This window comes from Mytilus californianus, unplaced genomic scaffold (assembly GCF_021869535.1).
Source record: "Mytilus californianus isolate M0D057914Y unplaced genomic scaffold, xbMytCali1.0.p SCAF_2, whole genome shotgun sequence".
NCBI lineage: Eukaryota > Metazoa > Mollusca > Bivalvia > Mytilida > Mytilidae > Mytilus > Mytilus californianus.
Window position 1 is genome coordinate 17309906 of NW_026262668.1, and position 26556 is coordinate 17336461.

General features: G+C 32.4%; 1 protein-coding gene across 4 annotated transcripts in view; it reads left to right on the top strand.

The window, feature by feature from the left end:
• The window catches only part of LOC127729368 (potassium channel subfamily T member 2-like), a 117721-nt gene that overhangs the window by 74682 nt on the left and 16483 nt on the right, over positions 1 to 26556 (top strand). For all 4 annotated transcript variants that reach the window (XM_052237148.1, XM_052237146.1, XM_052237147.1 and 1 more), the window contains 13 exons: positions 477 to 540; positions 1130 to 1238; positions 1566 to 1674; positions 1954 to 2106; positions 8256 to 8503; positions 9635 to 9902; positions 15081 to 15186; positions 16590 to 16762; positions 17448 to 17519; positions 18714 to 18848; positions 22763 to 22874; positions 23529 to 23630; positions 24727 to 24810. In XM_052237148.1, coding sequence (XP_052093108.1) covers positions 477 to 540; positions 1130 to 1238; positions 1566 to 1674; positions 1954 to 2106; positions 8256 to 8503; positions 9635 to 9902; positions 15081 to 15186; positions 16590 to 16762; positions 17448 to 17519; positions 18714 to 18848; positions 22763 to 22874; positions 23529 to 23630; positions 24727 to 24810 — 1735 coding nt within the window. The remainder of the gene's footprint in view (positions 1 to 476; positions 541 to 1129; positions 1239 to 1565; positions 1675 to 1953; positions 2107 to 8255; positions 8504 to 9634; positions 9903 to 15080; positions 15187 to 16589; positions 16763 to 17447; positions 17520 to 18713; positions 18849 to 22762; positions 22875 to 23528; positions 23631 to 24726; positions 24811 to 26556) is intronic.

Sequence of the window (26556 nt, forward strand, 5' to 3'; positions counted from 1 at the left end):
AGTTCCACAGCTAGTAAGTGATAGAGTCATAAACAAACCTGCTAGGGTCTGTAATAAAAGACTGTGACTGACCTTGACAGTTGAAGGTTGGTGATAGGGTCCTAAACTTACTAAGGCCTGAAATAAAAGCCACTGACCTTGACAGTTGATTGATTGATTGATGGCTACTTATGAATTAACATCCAGTGGCAAATATTTCATGCCTGTTCAGGACGACCTTGACAGTTGAAGGTGGATGATATGGTCATATACATACACTGGTCTGCAGTAATAAAATACTGATCTTGCCATTTGAAGGTTGGTGAATAAGGCATAAGCAAAAATGCGTCTGTCTGCAATAAAAACCTGTGAATGACCTTGACAGTTGAAGATGGGAGATAGTATAATAAAATATGCAGTAAAAATTCTTACTTTGTCTGGTTAAATTATGTCTAAGCATCTTTTGTTTTGACGTAACTTAAGATTTTGTTTTCTAGGGTCCAGGATGCCTTAGCCTGTTTTATTCTGGCAGCCAGGAATTATGTAGATAAAGGAGCTGCAGTAAGTTATATCATTGTCATTATAGTGTTGTAGAATTTTATAAAAAAAAGGAGCACTTTTTCAGATTTTAAATTGGTTCTATTCACCTGTCCATGTAAAATAATTGCATGAGTTAAGAATTTATTTAAAGAGTTACTTTAAAAAAAAAGTTTTACAACCTGCAAGGAAATCAATATTACCCGGTATGGGCTCACAACACAGCTGTCAATTGTTATTATACACTCACTAAGAGTGTGTGAGCAACACAACAGGTGCCACATGCGGAGCAGGATCCTACATCCTGTTTGTCAATACTTTCAATTTTTTTATATGTTGAATGAACTTAAAATTTTTCGTCACACTTTTCTCTAGCACTGCTGAAAAGAGTTACTTTATGTTATTCATCAGTTTGGCTATATGTGTGTGTTCTTGTTATCATTTAGATCTGAACAATAACAATGATATAAAAAGATACAAAAACCAACTAAATCAATGGCAGAATTCTTCCAGAGTGATCATTTTTAGTGTAGAGTCAGGATATATGCAAGAGTAACAGAATATTTCTAATACTTTTACCGGAAGATTTAATGCTATAATGGTTTTATTTCAGGATCAGCATACAATCCTCAGGTCATGGGCTATCAAAGATTTTGCTCCAGACTGTCCACAATATGTTCAGATCTTCAGACCAGAAAATAAATTCCATGTTAAATTTGCAGGTTTGTATGAAAAAGCATCAAAGATAGAATCTCAATTATATATCAGAGCTGGAAAAAAAGGAATTAAATAAATTAAAACATAAACATGTTTCATCTGAAATTTTACTCAAGATGAAATATAGAAAAAAGAAAATTATCATAAATTTCTCTAATTTCTCAAATTTACAGTCCTGGAATTTAGATAAGGCATATTGCATACATTGAAATTTTTATTGACATTCCTACAACATATCAAGGAAACAATGCTTTTCTTCTTTTTTTTATCTGTTAATACCAAAGAATGTTGAAGGTTTTGTTTATTAATAAAGAAACATGCTTATTTTTCAGAACATGTTGTGTGCGAAGATGAATTTAAATATGCTTTACTTGCCAATAATTGTTTGTGTGCAGCAACATCAACTTTAGTAACATTATTGATACATACATCCAGAGGACAGTAAGTTATCTCCTTTTTGTTTTGTTTTTTTTAATTTTTCACTTCTTTAGTACAAGAAAAACAAACAATATAGAACCTTTTCACTTTAAATTAAAGAAGATATCCACTGTTAACAAATTGAATACCTGTAGTTTGAAATATAGGGTTGTGAAATAGAGGAAGATAATTAGAGGTCCTCTCTATGATTATGAAAAGGAGGGTCATATATTCCACTTTAGTGAATAGATGTGAAATAACAAACTTTTATCCATGAATTTTTTACTTAAATTATAATTTCAGAGAAGGTCAGACATCGTCAGAAGAATGGCAGCAGTTATATGGAGAACGCTCAGGAAATGAAATATACAGCATTAAATTAGAGGACAGTACGAAATTCTTCAGAGAATATGAAGGAAAAAGCTTTACATATGCTTCATTCCATGCTCATAGAAGGTATGTTACAAGTTTATAGAAGATTTCTTATTTTTTCTAAAAGTATCCTGGTGTCATCGGTTCTCGATAACATAACAAACAAGTTGATCGTATCGGAAGTACAGCTAATAAATATACCCAAGTTTGTTTGTGTTATTTTATTAAACACTTGCCTTTATTTTCCCAAAACCCTGAAGCTTTCCCTGTGAAACACAGAACAAAAACAAAACATTTGTATTTTAACACGTTTATGACATGTTGAGCACTACGTCATCAGTTCTCGATAGTTTTCAAAAGTATGGTATGGTGGGCATGTATCACATTATTAGTGGATGAAAAAAGAAGAAACATTAATTTTCACATGTTTTATCACTGGTAATGACATATTTTTAGTCCCCTACCGATGAAGTCGAAGGGGACTTTAGGTTTGCACTCCGTCTGTCTGTCTGTCTGTCTGTCAGTCCTGCAAATCAGTTTTCCAGACTTTTTTTCTTCATGCTTGAAGATATTGATTTGATATTTGGTTTATTAATTTATCATGACAAGTTACAGGTCAAGTTCAATTTTCACGATTTTAGCTTTTCTCTTTGTTCAGTTAAAGCCCTTTCCCTAGAAATTTTTTTTTTATGAAATACTTATTAATTAGTAGATTTCTGTTCAAAGGGAAATTACTCATTTTTTAAAAGATTTAAAAGACAAAATGACATTTTGGATTTTCCTTTTCTTTGGTAAATTGTTTGAAGAATTAAGTGGTAGGTTTGTTTGTCATTCTTGAAGATATTGATTTGATAATTAGTACACATGTATATAGTTTTATCATGACAAGTGACAGATCAAGTTGGAATTTTGTTCCAGTCTGATAATTTTGTGCAGAGTTATGGTCTTTGGACATAGAAAATTCACTTAAAAAATCAGTTTTCAACAATTTTTTTCCTCATGCTTGAAGATTTTGACTTGATATTTTTATGTAGTTTACATCATGACAAGTTATAGATCAAGTTAGAATTTCGTTCCATTACAATGAATTTGTAACCGGTAGTGGACTATGTATTGCCATGCAATACTCACAGAATGAATGCTTGTTAATTTTTAAAGTTAAAAATTAGCAATTACCACTTTGAAATAATTATGCAAAGTGGAGTTTTGATTTATTAAAATGTCCATAATGGAATTCAGCTGTTTGTGTCACAAGAAGTTATGTAAGATAGTTAGTTGTCACAATCACAATGAGGGCATACAAATTTTGATTTAGTTCTAACAACAGTCACAGGTGAACAGTAGCGTAGATGTGTCCAGTGATCACACTTATCACACTGAGCCCAGTTAACAATAGTAAGTGAAATGCAATGTCTTAAAGAGGGTGGGTATCTTTGATTGCAGAAGACGCAACATAGAATGTTATCCCCCCATCATCCGAATCAGTTAGTTCACAGATATCCTCAACTATAAGTGGCCCATGAACGCCTGAAATAATTCCTGATGTTGAAGGTCTCTGGTTTATTGAAAGTTTCATCTTCAGTTACTGCTTTCCCACTTGTAATTTTGGATAATGTTTTCCTAGGTTTTGATGTTTTTTTAATGGCACTTTTGACACACGTTTTGTGAAGAATGTGTTTAAGTTTTGTAAGGGGTTGTCATTTTCATCTTCCTAGTTAGCATGTCCAATTTCAACCTGGTCCGCTTCAGCCAATGTGTTAACAACTGTATTTTCTGGATTATCATCAGAAATGCTAGGTACAGAATTATTTAATGTCAAAATTATAGGCTCAGGTTCTGTAGTCAGTTGTTGTAAACTTCAGAAGGTCTCAGTACTGATTTATCAAAAGCTTGTGTATTAAACGGATGAATACCAGTACGCTTGAAGGAAGAAAGGAGGTTACTAGGTGTCCAAAACAGGCAACATCTAAAGGCTGAAGAAAATGACTACAGTGTGCAGGTAAAAGTTGTATGATTATGTGGTTACAACGGGCCCATTCTAATAGTTCAATAGAAACATGAAATGCATGGCCATCATATATCACCAAAATAGGATTGTCTGCATCGCAAGATGGAACATATTTAATGAAGTGTTCCTGCATATATCTTAGAAACAGTTCTGTGTTGGACCAACCTGAATCTGAGACTCCACCATCTGTTCCAGGCTTTCCACCATTTAGTAACTCACTTAACATCCTTTTACCTGGGAACACAAAGAAGGGAGGTATATGTGTACCTATAGCATTTCCACCAGCAATTACTGTCACTGGTCCAAGGACACAGTTATCGTCCTTTGGTTTTCGTTGTCTACGAATATAGTCCCTAGTGTGAACAGTGTATAACTTGCATTTTTTTTTTATACACTTTCCCAATTTATTTCATGATATTTTATGCATGAAATATTAAGTAAGGGGATGAAATTTCATGTTAAAAAAATTTGGGTGCTGAATCTTTATGTTAAGTAGTGATTTGGTCCAGTTAAAAAAGGTCAAAAATTAGAATGTCTGAAGCTGTCAAACTGAATTTTAGCCCCCCTTAACACAGAATTGTCAATATTTTGAGTTAGAGCTGGTAGAAGTTTCTATAATTTTGATATTATTTGTATCAATAGTAGTACACTACACTGTAAAAATCTTTTTGAGATAGAGCAGGTGCGATTTTTTTAATTTGAATTTATTGTCTAAAAGAAATGCACTACGAAATAACTGTGTTCTCGGGCCTAAGAGATGAATTCCGTAAATGTAGATTTTGTACTTTGGCTACTTTCCTGAATGGTTTGCTGGTTTCATTTTGTCAAACTCATTAAAAGTAAAGGATTTACATCTTTGTTTGACAGAAGTTCTGTTAAAATGTCCCATTTTGGCATTATACGGCTAAAATAAGCATTTTAAAGCAGTTTCCATTTTATGCCTAAGAGCCATGCTGACTTTCTATCTGACAGCTTTTTATGTTCCTGATATTTGTGTTTCTATGTTTAAATCAAATTTAATTAACCATTTGTGAACTCTGAATCTAGAGAAAAGTAGATTATCACAGAAAAAATGTGCAGAATATTTGTATTTATGGCCCTGGTAAAACGGCCTGTTTGATGTATGTGAAATGTGAAGAGCTTTGTACATAAAATCTGTAGTCCATCACAAATATTTCACTAAGTCTGTAAAAAAAAAACTCTACAATGATCAGTACACCCTATTCATTTCATATGCTACCATAATTTTCTTCTTTAGGATAGTAAAGTGGTTCAAATATATGCCAATTGAGACTAAAACTACATGCAAGTTTTCCATTGAAAAGTGAAAAACTGGTCATCAGACCATACTGTCTGCAAAAAAAGTTGAATTCAAGAGTCCTTTTGCAATTAATCTTCTTGTATCATGACATCTTAGCATAGAAATGAGCAAAAAGTAACAAATTTCCATTTCTTATAGCCTCTGTGTGCATTTTTATATGTAAATATTGGCTACGGCCTAAATCGACTCTAAATAATTCTCAGTCTTACTTGGCCTAAGACCATTTTATTCTCATGTGGTATGCTTTTTGTAACTTTTCTTTACATTTAAAGTACATTTAATATATATGAAAGAATAATGTATGGTTAAAAAACTTCAAAAACTTCAAATTGGTTGAAAAAAATGCATGTTTATGTAAGGCTTCCCTTAATTCGAAAATCTCTATTTTCAGGCACAGGCTCATATAAATTTGACTTTTGAATAGCTGTAATAAATCTGATAAATCAAATGAGTGTTCCGTTGCTTTTAATACTTATTATATTATATTCAAGAGTATTTAAAAAGCACATTTTTGCAATATTTAAATTTTTTAGGCCAAAATCTTGACAGTTGAAAATATTTGATTTAAACGTCAAAAATAAACATCCAAATTTCAATATTAAAATGGCCCTAGTTTCTATAATATATATCTTATGGCCATGAAACTTGGCCAACTATCTTATAATTTCCTAAGCTTAGGTCATGCAAAGTTTTATTAAAATTGGTCAAGTCTTTCTATCCTATTAGGTCCAAGGACACAGTTATCGTCCTTTGGTTTTCGTTGTCTACGAATATAGTCCCTAGTGTGAACAGTGTATAACTTGCATTTTTTTTTGATACACTTTCCCAATTTATTTCTTGATATTTTATGCATGAAATATTAAGTAAGGGGATGAAATTACATGTTAAAAAAATTTGGGTGCTGAATCTTTATGTTAAGTAGTGATTTGGTCCAGTTAAAAAAGGTCAAAAATTAGAATGTCTGAAGCTGTCAAACTGAATTTTAGCCCCCCTGAACACAGAATTGTCAATATTTTGAGTTAGAGCTGGTAGAAGTTTCTATAATTTTGATATTATTTGTATCAATAGTAGTACACTACACTGTAAAATCTTTTTGAGATAGAGCAGGTGCGATTTTTTTAATTTGAATTTATTGTCTAAAAGAAATGCACTACGAAATAACTGTGTTCTCGGGCCCACTGTTTGCGATCTCCCTGATGTTACTGATTGTATAGTTGACTTTTTATCTCCTACTACATCACTTGGTTTGTGCTCTGTGTAGAAACCTTTTTCATCATTGAAAATGCAGTGTGGTTTCCTACTTAAATCATATTTATCAAGTACATTCTTCAACTCTTCAATGTAACTCTCAACCTTTTCTTTTGTGGCAGACTTGCACGAGATGCCTCCAATGCCCTTGGTTTAACTAATTTTATTTCTTCCGACCATCTACTCATAAAGTTGTAGTACCATTGCTTGGTAAGTGGTTTCTCTTTTGGTCGTTTCTGGAGGTAGACGGCAAAATCCAAGGCCATCATAATAATTTCTGACCTGGAGTAACCATAATCATAAGCTGCCATCATCTTAACATGGTTTACCAGTTTGGCTTCTTCCTCTTGGCTGAAAAGTGGAGCTGGATTAGACTTCACAGTGTCATTGTGGGTTCTTCCATCAACTCGATCTCTGAGTGTTCTAAGTGGGACACTATAGGGACTATACACAAAGGAAGCCCTGTGAACTGCCATGCCCCTGTCTTTAATGGCCTGGTAAGCATTCTGAAGCTTTGTTGGTGAATACTGTCTAAGTGTTGATCTATTCTGAAAATAAACAATAGAAACAAAAATTAATTTAAGTCATATATAATTTGATATATGTAAATTAATTGAGAAATTTAGGAATTTTTTTCATAAAATTTTGCTAATAATTTTTAATTTTTTGTTGTTTCTACTCGGATGTAAAAGTAAAATCATTAATATACTCTAAAAACATATTTTTATTGGAATAAAACCTATTAATTATTTTCTTGCTCTACCATTGCCCATTATTGGATAAAATCAATTTTTTAAATCATAAGATATGGCCCAAACTGCATTCCATAGTTGTTTTTTTTGAGCGACGTCACATCTTTATTTCCGGTTGCGTATGATATTTGTGTACTTGACCTTCTTTTGAAGCTATGTTTTGTTTACATTTGAAAACGTATATTTTATGAACCAAGAGGCTGAAGTTAGGGTAGTTTTGGGAATAAGAAAAAGTAGGTTATTATAGGAAACTATATTTTTTATTTTCATTCATACCTTTATAAGTACATGTAACATGATGAAATGGTTGATTGCATGAAGCGAGGTGTTGTTCTGTTGTGAATCCTGGCGAACAGAAGACACGTGCGATCTCACGAAGTATGTCAAATTTAAACACGCACATAGTTATCGAGAACTGATAACTATAGAGAACAGATGAAAGCACGATACATGTAAATGGAATTTTTCTTTCCTTGATTTTGTTTTTGTGAGGGGAGAGGGTTATTGTCCCATATCTAAAAAAAAGGATAACAACTATTAAATGAAAAAAATCCTGGTAATTGAAATGCACATTTTTACCCTACTTATCTTATAGATTTATCAGTGACCACACCTTTTAATTTCTATGTCTAAATGATGATAACTAGAGCAGTGATCCCACTTGCAAAATATAATGTGAATTTATTTATTTTCATGGGTATCAATTTTGATGGATTGAAGCAAAATAGTATTTTTGTGGATATTTGATATCATGGTCTTACCAAAATCTGCGTACAAGTATATGGAAAATTTGTTCTTGGTTGAACATTAAAATTTGTTGTTTACTTATACCCACGAAATCCACAAAAATTGGTATCCCACGAATAATAATGAATTCACAGTAATTGAAACAGTTTATTTTCAGGTTTGGTGTTAGCCTTGTAGGAGTACAGCAAGATCTCCCAGATGCCACTATTCAGCTCAATCCTGGTCCTCGGCATATCATGAAAAAATCAGATATTTGTTTTTATATGAATATAACCAAAGAAGAAAATACACAGACATTCCATGTGACACATTCAGTGGAGGATATTACAGCCAAAGGAGATACAGTTAGTCTACCAGATGCCACCAAACAGGTGTCCAAAGTGGCATCAGTTGTGGCTAATGTTGGTTAGTGTGTTACTAATGTTCTCTGAAAGAAAGAATTAACCAGTTGGTCTTATGATCTTATTGAATGAAGAAGGTCGTAGGTTTGATGTACATTCAAGTCAAACCCAATGGCTTTACATATGATATTTGCTGCTTCTTCACCAAGAGTTCAGCAAATATATTGTCAGAGAATATACACAGAAAATGGATTTCTTTTTAATCTCAAGAAGAATATAAAATATCCTTAACATTAACCCAATAGACAATTAAATTTTAATACCTTCATTAATGGCACCTTTAGAAATGGCAAAAGGCAATCAGACTTATACGAGTGTCAGGTGTATTAAAATTCTCTTATTTCTAACATGAAAATCTCAACTGATTAATGAGGGGATTAACTTATACTCAATAATGTACAAAATGGTATCAAAACAATAAGTGGTTCTGACTTATTCTTACATGGAATTGTCTTGTCTTACATGGAATTTTCTTGTCTTACATGGAATTGTCACGTCTTACATGGAGTTGTCTTGTCTTGCATGGAATTGTCATGTCTTACATGGAATTGTCATGTCTTACATGGAGTTGTCTTGTCTCACATGGAATTGTCTTGTCTTACATGGAATTGTCATGTCTTACATGGAGTTGTCTTTTCTTGCATGGAATTGTCATGTCTTACATGGAATTGTCTTTTCTTGCATGGAATTGTCATGTCTTACATGGAATTGTCTTGTCTTACATGGAATTGTCCTGTCTTACATGGAGTTGTCTTTTCTTGCATGGAATTGTCATGTCTTACATGGAATTGTCTTGTCTTACATGGAATTGTCATGTCTTACATGGAGTTGTCTTGTCTTACATGGAATTGTCTTGTCTTACATGGAATTGTTATGTCTTACATGGAATTGTCTTGTTTATAGTAGTGAAGTGTAGAAGAAAATCTGTACATTATCAATGATTATATAAGTGAAATGAAGTCATAACAAGTTTTTCAAACAGTAAAAAAATAGCATGATTGTTGTATTTCTTAAGCATTGATTAGTGATAAAGACTAGTTTTTTTTTTTAAATCAGACTTGTATTGTATTTTGAATACTAACATTATTGTTGAAGGAATTAATTTATAAGTAAATCAGATACTTTATCAAAATAGGACCATCCATGGATATGAAGAAAAACCAAAGCACATCACAATCATCTCCTGCAGACCTTGCTCGAGTACCCAGTAGAAGACTTCACCTTGACCTTCCTAAAGGTTTGACTAGTCGTAACTTACAGAAACGACCAAGTATAGCCCCTGTACCTGCCATGTTAGAAGCCAATGACATACGACTACAACTATGTAGTTCTGACGTAGAATCTGACGAGGAAGATGATATTGTGTTTGCTGATGAAGAGAAAGAGACTGATAGATTTCCAGAGTAAGTTTAGTGTTATCTCCATTTTATTGGGAACCCAATGATACTTTTCCACAGATTCACCTGCAAGTTACCTGTCGACTTACTTTTGTAAGTTCTTTTGTCCATTCTAATAAATACAATAGCTATTGTTCTCTGTGTAGTTTATTTGATGGGACCTTTAAATTTCTTCCAAGAGAAATCTATCACTCACTGATTAATTTACCTGAACAAAAAATTGAACTGTCAATAATGAAAATACATGTACAAATATTAAATAAGGACTCAAAAAACTGCATGTGGTGTTGTATTTATTCAATATCAATAATTCATTTTTAAAAGTTTCAATATAAACACTGATTCAAAAATTAAAAGTTGATTTCTGAACAAATTTTTTATATTTTCCCTATTAAAATTTGCTTTTTTTTTTGTGTGTTTGACAAATAAAAACTTGAAAATTATTGTGTTTAAATTAAGGTCTTGATAAATGTATTCTATAACTGAACAACAACAAAAACATGCAAATTCATTGGAACAATACTAAAAATTTTGTCAGAAATAAACTTTTTATAATTAAATCAGTGTTTATATTGAACAGATTGAAAATATATTATTGATATTGATTAAATACAATATTGCATGCAGTTTATGCGTGTTTATACAACTATTTCCCCCTAAAAAGAAGATAATTTTTTGGTCAGGTAAATTAGTCAATGAGTGATAGATTTCTCCTAGAAGAAATTTAAAGGTCCCAGTGAAAAAACTACACAGAGAACAATAACTATTGTATTTATTTAATAGGACAAGAGAATAGACAAAAGTTTAAATACCCTGGTCAAGAGCAGACGACTCTGTGGAAAACTTTCATTTGGTTCGCAAAAATATAACAATTTGGCATGTTTCATAAATTATAAAAAGCTCATATATTACTTGCATTTGACATCTTTCAGTATGTTTACCAAATCAAGGATCCAGAAATTTTTTCTGTCATTTTGAAATGACTTAAAAGTTGGGGCCCTTTTTCCAAGCTGTTGAAATATTCACACTAGATTCAAAGCATCAACAAACTTGTATTGACTGTTGCTTCACATTTACTTTATTTATTTTCTTACTGTTTTTCTAACAAAGTTTGAGAACAGGTTATTGAATGCAACAGTTTAAAATTAAAATGATTTTAATGACTCAAAATGGTAAATTTCTCAGATATCACTAACGTTTCTTTCGATTATGAAGACTTAATTAAAACTGGAAGTTTCACAACAATACTAAAGTACGAGTAATTCCAGATACACTTCTGGGATTCGTTCTGTTTATCAAATTGACAGGAAATCACCAGATTTTTAATTTTTTTAACCTTTGAAAGTGTTTGAATATAACAGATAATAGTTGAACACGTTTAATTTAGCATGAAATCATTTTGCATTTTGCGAGTAAGTGTCTAATCAAGCGAAGATAATTTCATGCATGCATATTACATAGTAAATAAAGCACATGTTTGACTCACGAAAAATTACTTTTATGCCCCCTCCGTAGCGGTGGGGACATTAAGTTTTACCCTTGTCCGTCTGTACGTCCGTCCGTACGTCCCAAAATTGGTTTCCGTTCTCTAACTTGAGTTTGCCTCAACCAAATATTATGAAACTTATACACAATGCTTATTACCACAAAACACAGATCAAGTTTGAATTTTGGTGGCGTCACTTTAACTGTTCTAGAGTTATGCCCCTTTATAAATGGAAAAATTGCAAAATTTTTAGTTTCCGTTCTCTTTCTTAAGTTTGTCGCAACCAAATGTTATGAAACTTATACACAATGCTTATTACCACAAAACACAGATCAAGTTTGAATTTTTGTGGTGTCACTTTAATTGTTCTAGAGTTATGCCCCTTTATAAATGGAAAAATTGCAAATTTTTTAGTTTCCGTACTCTAACTAAAATTTGCTTCAACCAAATGTTATGAAACTTATACACAATGCTTATTACCACAAATCACAGATCAAGTTTGAATTTTGGTGGCATCACTTTAACCGTTCTAGAGTTATGCCCCTTTATAAATGGAAAAATTGCAAAATTTTTAGTTTCCGTTCTCTAACTTAAGTTTGCCTCAACCAAATGTTATGAAACTTATACACAATGCTTATTACCACAAAACACAGATCAAGTTTGAATTTTGGTGGCGTCACTTTAACCGTTCTAGAGTTATGTCCCTTTATAAACATAAAAATTGCTGAATTTTTCGTTTCCGTTCTCTAACTTTAGTTTGTCTCAACCAAATGTTATAAAACTTATACACAACCGTTCTAGAGTTATGCGTGTTAACAAATAGAAAAATTGCTGAATTTTTAGTTTCTGTTCTCGATTTAAGTTAGCCTCAACCAAATGTTATGAGACTTACACACAATGCTTATTACCACAAAACTCAGATCAAATTCAAATTTGGGTAGCGTCACTTTTACCGTTCTTCAGGTATGTCCCTTTATAACTATATGATATGCAAGCGGGGACATCATCTGTGTCCACATGTGGACACTATCCACATTTATTTATGTATATTCAATCAAGTTTGAATTTTTATACGACCGCAAAAATTTTTGCGGTCGTATATTGGTATGACGTTGGCGTCTTGGTCGTTGTTGTCGTCGTCCGAAGACACATTGGTTTTCGCACTCTAACTTTAGTTTAAGCGAATGGATCTCTATGAAATTTTACCATAAGGTTCAATACCACAAAAGGAAGGTTGGGATTGATTTTGGGGGTTATGGTACCAACAGTTAAGGAATTAGGGGCCAAAAAGGGGCCAAAAATAAGCATTTTTGTAACTTCCAGACATAACTTGTGTGTTAGTGTATGGATCTCTCTGACATTGTACCACAAGGTTCCATATCACAAAGGGAATGCTGGGATTGATTTTGGGGGTAATTGCCTGAAAATATTCGGAATTAGGGGCCAAAAAAGGGGCAAAAAACAAGCATTTTTCTAGTTTCATGACAATAACTTGTGTGAAAGTGTATGGATCTTTCTGAAATTGTACTACAAGGTTCCATATCACAAAGGGAAAGCTGGAATTGAGTTTGGGGGTAATTGCCTGAAACGTTTAGGAATTGGGGGCCAAAAAGGGGCCAAAAAACAAGCATTTTTCTAGTTTCCAGACAATAACTTGTGTTCAAGTGTATGGATCTCTCTGAAATTGTACTGCAAGGTACCATACCACAAAGGGAAGGCTGGGATTGAGTTTGGGGGTGATGAATCATAAGGGGGTTCAAAAAATTGGGGGGGGGGGGTTTTCTTTTTTTTTCTTTTTTTCCTTTTTTTTTCTTTTAAAATTTTCCATTTTAAGTTGGTTATTTCTGATTTATATTTCAAAGCAAATAATAATGATATGGTAGGAGATACACACCAAACAGGATGTTAATTATATAATAAGTATTGTGCAATAGCAAGAAATTTTCAATTGCACAGTATTGCACAATAGCAAGAAATCTTCAATTGCACAGTATTGCGCAAAAGCAAGAAATCTTCAATTGCACAGTATTGCGCAATAGCAAGAAATATCCAATAGCAAGAAATATTCAATTGCACAGTATTGTGCAAAAGAATATACTTCGTATAAATTGCTTATTTCTTGACCATTTCAATGGGGTTTTATTCTTGAATTCTTGGGGTTCTTTAATATACTGAATCTAACCGTGTATTAAGTTTTTGGATTTTGGGCCCCGTTTTTAAATTGGTCCACATTGAGGTCCAAAGGGTCCAAAATTAAACTTTGTTTGATTTCATCAAAAAATGAATTATTGGGGTTCTTTGATATGCCGAATCTAACCATGTATTTAGATTCTTAATTTTTGGTTCCGTTTTCAAATTGGTCTACATTAAGGTCCAAAGGGTCCAAAATTAAACTAAGTTTGATTTTAACAAAAATTGAATCCTTAGGGTTCTTTGATATGCTGAATCTAAACATGTATTTAGATTTTTGATTATGGGCCCAGTTTTCAAGTTGGTCCAAATCGGGGTCCAAAATTAAACTTTGTTTGATATAAACAAAAATTGAATATATGGGGTTCTTTGATATGCTGAATCTAACCATGTATTTAGATTTTTGATTTTTGGGCCCCGTTATCAACTTTGTCCACATTGAGGTCAAAAGGGTCCAAAATTAAACTTTGTTTGATTTCATCAAAAATTGAATTCTTGGGGTTCTTTGATATGCTGAATCTAACCATGTATTTAGATTTTGGATATTGGACCATAATAGGTGAATGTCCAATTTAAAATTTTTAAGTTCTTAGACCACATTCATTCTGTGTCAGAAACCTATGCTGTGTCAAATATTTAATCACAATTTAAATTCAGAGCTGTATCAAGCTTGAATGTTGTATCCATACTTGCCCCAACTGTTCAGGGTTCGACCTCTGCGGTCGTATCAAGCTGCACCCTGTGGAGCATTTTATTAAATCAGAATTGATAATTGTCTTTGCTGAAAAGTAATTGAATAATGAAGAAAGTTGTCCTGGAATTTCAATTTCTTTATAACATTAGTTTTGAGCTTGTGATCACTATCAGGTGTGAATTCAGAACACAGGTAAAAAGTGATAAGCAATCAATAGCTAATATTTCCCGGAGGAATTGATATGGTTATTAGGAGGGCCCTCAGGATTATCAGACTACACTGGAGTGGCAGTTTTATTACAGGAAAGAGATTACAAAACAAAAACAAGTGCAAAATGGCGATTAAGAAACCAATCTCAATGAAATGACCAAAATAATTTCTGCAAAAAAAAATGTGTCCTAAATCCCAATCTGCCGTTTAGGACAAATAGCTTTCAGTTTAGGTCATGACTGGCAAATATGACTGTTTCCGGACCCTTGTACCAAATATTTATGTTTCAATTGAAAGTATTATGAAATATATCTAGTTACAACAATCATAATGCTAGAAAAGTAAAACTTGTGTCTCAGCTCCACTAACATTCATGGTAAATACTTGTTCCGAGTTTTCTTCAATACTTACTGTCTTTTAATAAAAAATTTAATGTCCAAGGATTTATTTTGTCAATACCGTTTATCAATACAGTCTCAAAACAAAAACTATTCCTAAAGTTTAACTTCTGTTTGTATATTTTATAGTCATATGTGGAATTGAAATCAGTTACACCTTATAGTGCATGACCTACATTTTGACTTACATTTGTATTTTTTTATAGTTATATCCGAGGTTTCCCACCAGTCACACCTTACATTGGTACAAGTCCAACACTTTGTCATCTTATGGAAGAAAAGAGAGAATTTTGTTGTTTACGATTAAACAAAGTAAGTCTGTAAATAATGGAAGCATATTAAAAATCTGTGGTTATCAGTTTTATTACAGGAGCTATACAAGTAGCATTGTTCATTATGAAATATACATTTCATTATTGGATTAAAGTTTTGAAATGGGAGGCAAAAGCTAATATTTTTAAATTTTTGACTGAAAATGTATGCCATGGTAATTGAAGAATCGTTTTTTAAGAACTAATGGGGAGAAGGGGATTCTTAGTCATCAATTTCATTGTAATTGTGTCAATCAAATATATAATGTCATAGAATCATTCATTAGTCTATTAAAAATTTCATAGTCAGAAATACCTATCTTGAAACTAAATTTGCTACAGTTAAATCAATGATTGATGTGGATATTTTTTTCTTATGGGCTTTTTTGCTGTTTTTACCCTTATCAGTCATTCCGCTTGAACAGTTATACAGACTTATTTTATATTTTAAACGCAACCACATATTGAGCTGATTTTTAGTATGTGAGTCTATTTTGATGAGATAGAGATCAAGTTCACATTTGGTTGTGCTCTGCTGATTTTTGCCAAAATAACGGGCTTTGGATTTTGAAAAGTTTATGAAAATAACAGTTATACAGTCTTGTTTTCTTAATGCCTTCACAAATTGAGCTAATTTTTTGTATGTGAGTCAACTATGATGAGTTACAGATTGAGTTTACGTTTGGTTCCGCTCTGCTGATTTTTACCGAAATTATGGGCTTTGGATTTTGAAAATAACAGTTATACAGACTGTTTTTCTAAACATGCTAAACGCCTTCACGTATTCAGCTGATTTTTAGTATGAGAGTTGATTATGATGAGTTACAGATTGAATTTACGTTTGATTCCAATCCGCTGATTTTTTGCCGAAACTACGGGCTTTGGACAAATTGGGAAAATAACAGTTTATACAGACTTTTTTTTAAACGTCTTCACATATGGAGCTGATTTTTAGTATGAGAGTTGATTATGATGAGTTACAGATTGAATTTACGTTTGATTCCAATCCGCTGATTTTTTGCCGAAACTACGGGCTTTGGACAAATTGGGAAAATAACAGTTTATACAGACTTTTTTTTAAACGTCTTCACATATGGAGCTGATTTTTAGTATGTGAGTCTACTATGATGAGTTACAGAAGAAGTTAACGTTTGGTTCTGCATCCCTGTTTGTGCTGAAACTACTTGCTTTTGATTTTGAAAATTTCATGAAAAAAAACCAGTTATACAGACTTTCCTTCTCAAATTTCCACTCTTAAAAATGGCTTCACGATTTTTCTGCAAGTGGGGCAATTTTTGTCATTCCTACACATCTCGTTTTAACTTATCTTAATGTAAAAAGTTTTTATTGCTGTTTTAATATGTCATTATTAATTATAATTAATTACCATGGTTACTATTGTAGACCTGTGAACACTGTAACTATAGTAATGCAAATGAATATAACTGGCACAACAGAACCATAATACTGGCTGCTGACAATGCTAGTAATGGAATCTACAACTTTATAGTACCGCTACGGTCCCATGCTAGACCAAAATCAGCAATTAATCCTATTGTTCTTCTACTAGAAAAAGAGTAAGTAGAAATAATGTAAGACACTAAGTAAGATGTAAGTCTGGGAATTCATCAAAATTCTATTGTGTCATTTTGGTAAATGAGCAGTTACCATTTGTTTTTGTCATATGATTAAAAGGTGATATGGGGTTTACACCAATTAGACAGCAACCCGTAAGATGTAAGTCTGGGGTTTCATCAAAATTCTATTGTGTCATTTTGGTAAATGAGCAGTTACTATTTGTTTTTGTCATATGATTAAAAGGAGATATGGGGTTTACACCAATTAGACAGCAACCCGTAAGATGTAAGTCTGGGGTTTCATCAAAATTCTATTGTGTCATTTTGGTAAATGAGCAGTTACTATTTGTTTTTGTCATATGATTAAAAGGAGATATGGGATTTACACCAATTAGACAGCAACACCAACTACATAAATCTAAGGGTCGACATATGATTTTCATCAATTCACAAATTAAAAAAGCCAAAATGTGATGGAATTATATGCAGCTATTCCAAAAATCTCTGTGCCTGCGCAGTACTAATTTAATTTTTATAAATGAATTCCCTTCAGAAGAAGAGATATTGAAATAGGAAGTGTTGAAATTATATGTTAAGCACTTTTAAACAGTCAAGGAGGGTAATGTTCTATAGAAATTGTTTTTTTTTCCCCTTAGTTATAATACAAATATTTCATCTTTTTCAGTCCTGCTTCCACATTCCTAGAGACAATCTGCCATTTTCCTATGGTTTACTGGATGAAGGGATCCATAGAATGGTAAATATAAATCATTGTGTTTTATACTAATGAGAGAGAGAGAGTGACTATATCTTACAACAACACCTGTATGAGCCATCTTTTTTAACATTGATAATCAAATTTGTGTACTGTACCAGTTTTGAATTGGAGAATTTCAGAGTAAAAATATGTTTGTAAGTAAAATTTTCTGTTAATGTATTTTTTGGTGTAAAATAACGCAGGTCAATAACTTACCAATATGTCGATTTCCATTGTTTTCGGATATGATTTAAGGTTTTGAAAAAATAGATACCTTAATAAGAGAAAGACGTTTATACCTGAAAATATTTAAGAACATGTTCAAATGTTTACATTTAAAATGACATCAAATAAAATGCATTATATAGCTAATATAAAAATCTCTTGAAACAGTATGGTAGGCATAGGTTTTTATTTTATTATCTAGAAAATATGATTAAACAATCAGTTCAGAAGATTTAGTTTTAAGAACTATCAATTAATTTAAACATTTTAACAATTTTTAACAAAGGGTATGCCTGGGAATGGGACAACAATGTGTCACTTTATTTAACTCTGTCTATGATCAAATTCTTTTACACTGTTACCCCAACTCATTTAAGAGTAAAATAAAAAATATAGTAGACTGCAAGTTCAGAAATTATTGCATGCATTTTATTATTGCGATTTTTGACAAATGGACAAAAAAGAGAGATTAATTATTGCTATTTCAGGAAAATCTGCATAGACATGTATGTATCAATTATCAGAATGCGAGTTCTAATCATTGCGATACTCATCCAGTAACATTATTTGCATTACTAAAAACATTGCAATAATTTCTGAATTTACAGTAATGAAATCCCCTGAAATAAATGATAACATGGAGAGGAAAGAAGAGAAAAACTTTGAAATATGGCTTCTTTTCATGTTGGTTTCAAAATTACAATAACTATAATTTAAGCTTACCCTACAGGTAATTTTTGATACAAAAGCAGTCCATGGACATACTGAAAATATTTACAAATATTTACAAAGAAATATTTCTCTAAAACCAAGTACTTCAATGTATTATGAGGATAGCAAGCAGATTTTTGATATTTGCATTTGATTTTAACCTAGAAGATTTGCTGGAAGGAGGTATTAATCAGGCTAATACTATGAAATAAGGGTTGCAAGCAGCTTGTTTATTATGATACATGTATTTATTTTAAGCCTTGAAGATTTGCTTGAAGCTGGTATTAATCTGGCTGATAATGTGGTAGTTGTCAACAAGGAAACATCTAACTCAAAAGAGGATGAATTCTTAGCAGATTGTAATACTATTGTAGCTGTTCAGACAATATTCAGGTTAGTTGATATCTTTTAAGTTCACCTGGCCCAAAGGGCCAAGTGAGCTTTTCTCATCACTTGGCGTCCGTTGTCTGTCGTTGTCGTTGTTGTCGTCCGTCGTCATTAGCTTTTTACAAAAATCTTCACCTCTGAAACCACTGGGCCAAATTTAACAAAACATGGCCACAATCATCATTAGGGTATCTAGTTTAAAAAATGTGTCCGATGACCCCGCCAACCAACCAAGATGGCCACCATGGCTAAAAATAGAACATAGGGGTAAATTGTAGATTTTGGCTTATATCTCCGAAACCAAAGCATTTAGAGTAAATCTGACATAGGGTAAAACTGATTATCAGGTCAAGATCTATCTGGCCTTAATTTTCAGACAAATCTGACAACCATACTTGGCCATAATCATTATTAGGGTATCTAGTTTAAAGAATTTGTCCGATGACTGCGCCTTCCAACCATCATGGCCCACTTGGTTAAAAATAGAACATAGGGGTAAAATGCAGTTTTTGGTTTATATCTCTGAAACCAAAGCATTTAGAGTAAATCTGACACAGGGTAAAACTGATTATCAGGTCAAGATCTATCTATTCTGAAATTTTCAGACAAATCTGACAAGCTGTTGTTGGGTTGCTGCCCCTGAATTGGTTAATTTTAAGGAAATTTTGCAGTTTTTGGTTATTATCTTGAATATTATTGTAGATAGAGATAAACTGTAAACAGCAATAATGTTCAGCAAAGTAAGATCTACAAATAAGTCATCATGACCAAAATTGTCAGTCTATCCCTTTAGGAGTTATTGCCCTTTATAGTCTATTTTTAACAATTTTTCGTAAATTTTTGTAATCTTTTACAAAAATTTTCTTCTCTGAAACTACTGAGACAAATTTAACCCTACTTGGCCATAATCATTATAAGGGTATCTAGTTTAAAAAATTTGTCTGATAACCCCACCTTCTAACCATCATGGCCGACTTGGTTAATAATAGAACATAGGGGTAAAATGTAGTTTTTGGTTTATATCTCTGAAACTAAAGCATTTAGAGCAAATCTGACAGGTGGCAAAATTGTTCATCAGATTTAGATTTATCTGCCCTGAAATTTTCAGACGAATCTGACTGCCTGTTGTTGGGTTGCTGCCCCTGAGTTAGTAATTTTACAGAAATTTAGCAGTTTTTATATGACTGCAAAAATAAAAAATTTTTTGGTCGTATATTGGTATGACGTTGGCGGTGTCGTCGTCGTCGTTGTCGTCGTCGTCCGAAGACACATTGGTTTTCGCACTCTAACTTTAGTTTAAGTGAATGGATCTCCATGAAATTTTACCATAAGGTTCAATACCACGAAAGGAAGGTTGGGATTGATTTTGGGGGTTATGGTACCAACAGTTAAGGAATTAGGGGCCAAAAAGGGGCCAAAAATAAGCATTTTTGTAACTTCCAGACAATAACTTGTGTGTAAGTGTATGGATCTCTCTGACATTGTACCACAAGGTTCCATATCACAAAGGGAAGGCTGTAATTGATTTTGGGGGTAATTGTCTGAAAATTTTAGGAATTAGGGGCCAAAAAAGGGGCAAAAAACAAGCATTTTTCTAGTTTCATGACAATAACTTGTGTGTAACTGTTTGGATATTTCTGAAATTGTACTACAAGGTTCCATATCACAAAGGGAAAGCTGGAATTGAGTTTGGGAGTAATTGCCCGAAACGTTTAGGAATTGGGGGCTAAAAAGGGGCCAAAAATAAGCATTTTTCTAGTTTCCAGACAATAACTTGTGTTCAAGTGTATGGATCTCTCTGAAATTGTACTGCAAGGTACCATACCACAAAGGGAAGGCTGGGATTGAGTTTGGGGGTGATGAATCATAAGGGGGTTCAAAAAATTTGGGGAGGGGGGGGGATTTTTTTTTTTTCTTTTTTTTTCTTTTTTTCCTTTTTTTTTCTTTTAAAATTTTCCATTTTAAGTTGGTTATTTCTGATTTATATTTAAAAGCAAATAATAATGATATGGTAGGAGATACACACCAAACAGGATGTGTAAATTATTATATAATAAGTATTGTGCAATAGCAAGAAATTTTCAATTGCACAGTATTGCACAATAGCAAGAAATCTTCAATTTCACAGTATTGCGCAATAGCAAGAAATCTTCAATTGCACAGTATTGCGCAATAGCACAATATTGCGCAATAGCAAGAAATTGTCAATTGTACAGTATTGCGCAATAGCAAGAAATATTCAATTGCACAGTATTGTGCAAAAGAAGATACTTCGTATAAATTGCTTATTTCTTGATCAATTTCAATGGGGTTTTATTCTTGAATTCTTGGGGTTCTTTAATATGCTGAATCTAACCGTGTATTAAGTTTTTGGATTTTGGGCCCTGTTTTTAAATTGGTCCACATTGAGGTCCAAACGGTCCAAAATTTAACTTTGTTTGATTTCATCAAAAATTGAATTATTGGGGTTCTTTGATATGCCGAATCTAACCGTGTATTAAGATTCTTAATTTTTGGTTCCGTTTTCAAATTGGTCTACATTAAGGTCCAAAGGGTCCAAAATTAAACTTAGTTTGATTTTAACAAAAATTGAATTTTTAGGGTTCTTTGATATGCTGAATCTAACCATGTATTTAGATTTTGGATATTGGACCATAATAGGTGAATGTCCAATTTAAAATTTTTAAGTTCTTAGACCACATTCATTCTGTGTCAGAAACCTATGCTGTGTCAAATATTTAATCACAATCCAAATTCAGAGCTGTATCAAGCTTGAATGTTGTGTCCATACTTGCCCCAACTGTTCAGGGTTCGACCTCTGCGGTCGTATCAAGCTGCACCCTGCGGAGCATTTTATTTGTTATTATCTTAGATATCATTATAATATCTAATATCTAATACTATTAATTATGATTTTAACCTTATTTTACATGATTTCCAAAGCATCAGTAAATACAGGTGAGTGACACAGGCTCTTGAGAGCCTCCAGTTTATTCTACTTATCAAGAAGGAGGGTGGAGCACTCAAAGAACTAGTAGAATGTACCTTTTCAAGTCAGGGACATATTAAAAAGAGGAGATGTTGTTTGATTGGTTATCCTTGTTACTGTAGCTGTTCAGATGATATTCCGGTTACTGGATTTTTTTTGTTGACTACGAACTTGATATTGATATCAGGTCTTTGCTTGTTTCTTTTTAGTTCATGCACAGTTTGTCTTATATTGACTTTAACGTTTCAACCCCGCTGCATTTGTTTGCACCTGTCCTAAGTCAGGAACCTGATGTTCAGTGGTTGTCGTTTGTTGATGTGATTCATAAGTGTTTCTCCTTTCTTGTTTTTTATATAGATCATTGGTTTTCCTGTTTGAATGGTTTTACACTACTCATTTTTGGGGCCCTTTATAGCTTGATGTTCGGTGTGAGCCAAGGCTTCGTGTTGAAGGCCGTACTTTGACCTATAATGGTTTACTTTTACAAATTGTGACTTGGATGGAGAGTTGTCTCATTGACACTCTTACCACATCTTCTTATATTAACTTTAAGGTTTTAGAGCTCTTAGTGTGACATGTTTGAAGAATGTATGTTGAACTCTAGATTTATATTTTTGGTATTCTTTACAGCTTATGTCGGTAAATAATTTGAGGTTTACTCTGCATCCCTCTTATTCATATTTGTACAATCTAGCCATAGGTATGTTGTTTTATAATCAGTGTTGTTATTATGTTCAAATTGGAAAATGTTATGATGATGTGATAGGCCAAAGTACACTTAGATGTATCATGAACTGCAAAGTTCAGCGCGCTTTTTCTTTCTTTTTTTTTCTCTGTTTAATTATAAATCCTCAGTTAATAATAGATTATCACAATATTTGTTCGATGAAGTCATAGAAATCATTAATGTACATTCATCATTATATTTTAGACTGTTCCCAAGTGCCAATATAATAACAGAACTGTCACAGTCTTCAAATATGAGGTTCATGCAGTTCAGACCTAATGATCAGTACTCATTTACTCTTGCCAAACTAGAAAAAGTGAGTATGTCACATGACAAACATGTGATATAGACCTGATCATCAATACCCATTTACTCTTGCCAAACAGGAGGTAAGTATGTCACATGATAGAGACCTGCCGATAAGTTCTCATTGAGCCAAACTGAATAAGGACCAGAGTGGACACAAAAAGGAAAATAATATTCAATGAATGGACAAAAGTTTTAAATTTCATACGGTCAAGGTCTTGGACCAGAAATGGCTCAAACTGAATTAAGAAGTTAACTTGGCAGTGATACAATTTCCTCGTTAAGATGTTGTAAACAAAACAAATATGTGGATGCTATGACTTTGAACAGTCTGAAAGTCTATTAAATCAGCTGGTGTTGTGTACTATAACCAAAACTTGAACTAAATGTTAAATGTCAAAATAAAATATGTTACTTGCATTTATGTCATAATTACAACAGTAAGTAGCTTATGAAATGTCACAGAAAATGATAATACTGTAATTCTTTCCCTAAAACATTTTTGTTAGGAGAGTTTTCCCCCTTCAAAGTTTTTTTCTGAAGTTGACACCTATGTAACACTATATTTCACAACCTGTGATTTGGTATTAACTTGATCCTCACACACATGAACTTCTTTAATAGTGAGCTAGGTAATAATAGTAAAATTTGTTTTTCTTTACAGAAAGAAAAATCCCGAGGATCAAACCTGTCCTATATGTTCAGGATACCATTTGCTGCAGGGAATGTGTTCAGTGCCAGTATGTTAGATACAATATTATATCAGGTATGGAATGAGCTTAATTTTAACCAGTTTATTACTATCGATATGCTACCAAAATATGATCTTCAAAAATAAACATTATAAAAATAAGGAGATGTGGTATGATTACCAATGAGACAACTATCCACCAAAGTTCAAATGAAGTGGATGTAAGCAGTTATAGGCAGCCATACGGCCTTCAACAATATCTGTTTGGCTGGATGGATTAGTGTTTAATATCCAGTGGCAAATATTACATACATATCAAGACCTGAACATGTCAATGTGCTTGATCACAAAGTAACAATCCACCGGATGTCATGTTACCCTACAAGGACACATTAGTCTGAATTGCAGAAAAGCCGCAAATAATAATTTCGTTGTTTTTTGATTTGACCCGGGTTTGAATCAAACCCTTGACCTCAGCCACTCAATGCAAGTATGAGACTACAGAGGTTTGTCTGTACCATATATAAAGCTCTAATTCAACCTTATTGTATGACCTTAAAATATAAAGGAGCAGACACCTAAAGCAAAAAGTGTGCATAGTAAACGGGTTAATTTTGTTCATCTATAAAACACAAAAAAGTTACATTAATTATGTATAATTACATACATCTGTAAAAATCTGTAAATAACTATTACTGTGGGTCTCACAATTCATGAAAAGCAATTTTTTTTTTATTGAAAATTACTGATGAAAATTAATGATGTCAGCACAAAGTTGGAAAATGTCACAACAAAAATACAAGTTATATATAATTATCAAAACATGATGTTTTTTTTTTAAATAATAGATAACATTAGCATGGAACTAATTGCTTGCAACAAAATTACAAAAACTAATTAAAATAACTTACAACTGAAAACACACCTGTGTTAACCAATTTTGATGATTGGTGTTTGCTTAATGTCCAGTGGCAACTATTTCATGTATGTCCTGAACATGCATGAAATATTGCTGAATATAAGCAAACACCAATCATCATAATCGATTAACACATGTGTGTTTTCAGTTGTAAGTTATTTTAATTAGTTTTTGGTTTGGTTTTCAAACTGTTCAATAAGTACAAGATAGAATAAGTGCATATTTATTAACATTACACTAATTTTTTTTAAGGCTTTTGTTAAACCGTACGTGATAACCTTCACCAGATTGTTACTTGGGGTAGATCAAGCTGTAGGATCAGGACATTTATCTTCTGTAAGTACTCTTGTCATAAAGTCAGTTTATGTTTAACTTTAATAAATTAAAGAAGGGCTGAAGATCAGAATTTCAATAAAGTGCTTAAGATCAAGATTTTAATAAAGTGCTGAAGATCAAGATTTCAAAAACGTGCTGAAGATCAGGATTTTAATAAAGTGCTGAAGATCAAGATTGCTATAAAGTGCTGAAGATCAAGATTTCATTAAAGTGCCTAAGATCAGGATTTTAATAAAGTTCTGAAGATCAAGATTTGAATAAAGTGCTGAAGATCAAGATTTCAAAAAAGTGCTGAAGAACAGGATTTTAATAAAGTGCTGAAGATCAAGATCATTAAAATTTTTATAACACTTAAACTGATTTTTCTCTGTATACATATATGAATAAAAGGAAATGTGGGATATATGAACATGAGACAGCAGGCCCGAGAACACAGTTATTTCGTAGTGCATTTCTTTTAGACAATATATTCAAATTAAAAAAATAGCACCTGCTCTATCTCAAAAAGATTTTTACAGTGTAGTGTACTACTATTGATATAAATAATATCAAAATTATAGAAACTTCTACCAGCTCTAACTCAAAATATTGACAATTCTGTGTTAAGGGGGGCTAAAATTCAGTTTGACAGCTTCCGACATTCTAATTTTTGACCTTTTTTAACTGGACCAAATCACTACTTAACATAAAGATTCAGCACCCAAATTTTTTAACATGTAATTTCATCCCCTTACTTAATATTTCATGCATAAAATATCAAGAAATAAATTGGGAAAGTGTATCAAAAAAAAATGCAAGTTATACACTGTTCACACTAGGGACTATATTCGTAGACAACGAAAACCAAAGGACGATAACTGTGTCCTTGGACCTAATAGGATAGAAAGACTTGACCAATTTTAATAAAACTTTGCATGACCTAAGCTTAGGCAATTTTAAGATAGTTGGCCAAGTTTCATGGCCATAGGATATATATTATAGAAACTCGGGCCATTTTAATATTGAAATTTGGATGTTTATTTTTTTTATGTTTAAATCAAATATTTTCAACTGTCAAGATTTTGGCCTAAAAAATTTAAATATTGCAAAAATTTGCTTTTTAAATACTCTTGAATTTAACATAATAAGAATTAAAAGCAACGGAACACTCATTTGATTTATCAGATTTATTACAGTTATTCAAAAGTCAAATTTATATGAGCCTGTGCCTGAAAATAGAGATTTTCGAATTAAGGGAAGGCTTACATAAAGATGCATTTTTTTCAACCAATTTGAAGTTTTTGAAGGTTTTTAACCATACATTATTCTTCCATATATATTAAATGTACTTTAAATGTAAAGAAAAGTTACAAAAAGCATACCACATGAGTATAAAATGGTCTTAGGCCATGTAAGACTGAGAATTATTTAGAGTCGATTTAGGCCGTAGCCCATATTTACATATAAAAATGCACACAGAGGCTATAAGGAAGTGAAATTTGTTACTTTTTGCTCATTTCTATGATAAGATGTCATGATACAAGAAGTCTAATTGCAAAAGGACTCTTGAATTCAACTTTTTTTTGCAGACAGTATGGTCTGATGACCAGTTTTTCACTTTTCAATGGAAAACTTGCTTGTAGTTTTAGTCTCATTTGGCATATATTTGAACCACTTACTATCCTAAAGAAGAAAATTATGGTAGCATATGAAATGAATAGGGTGAACTGATCATTGTAAAGTGTTTTTTTTACAGATTTAGTGAAA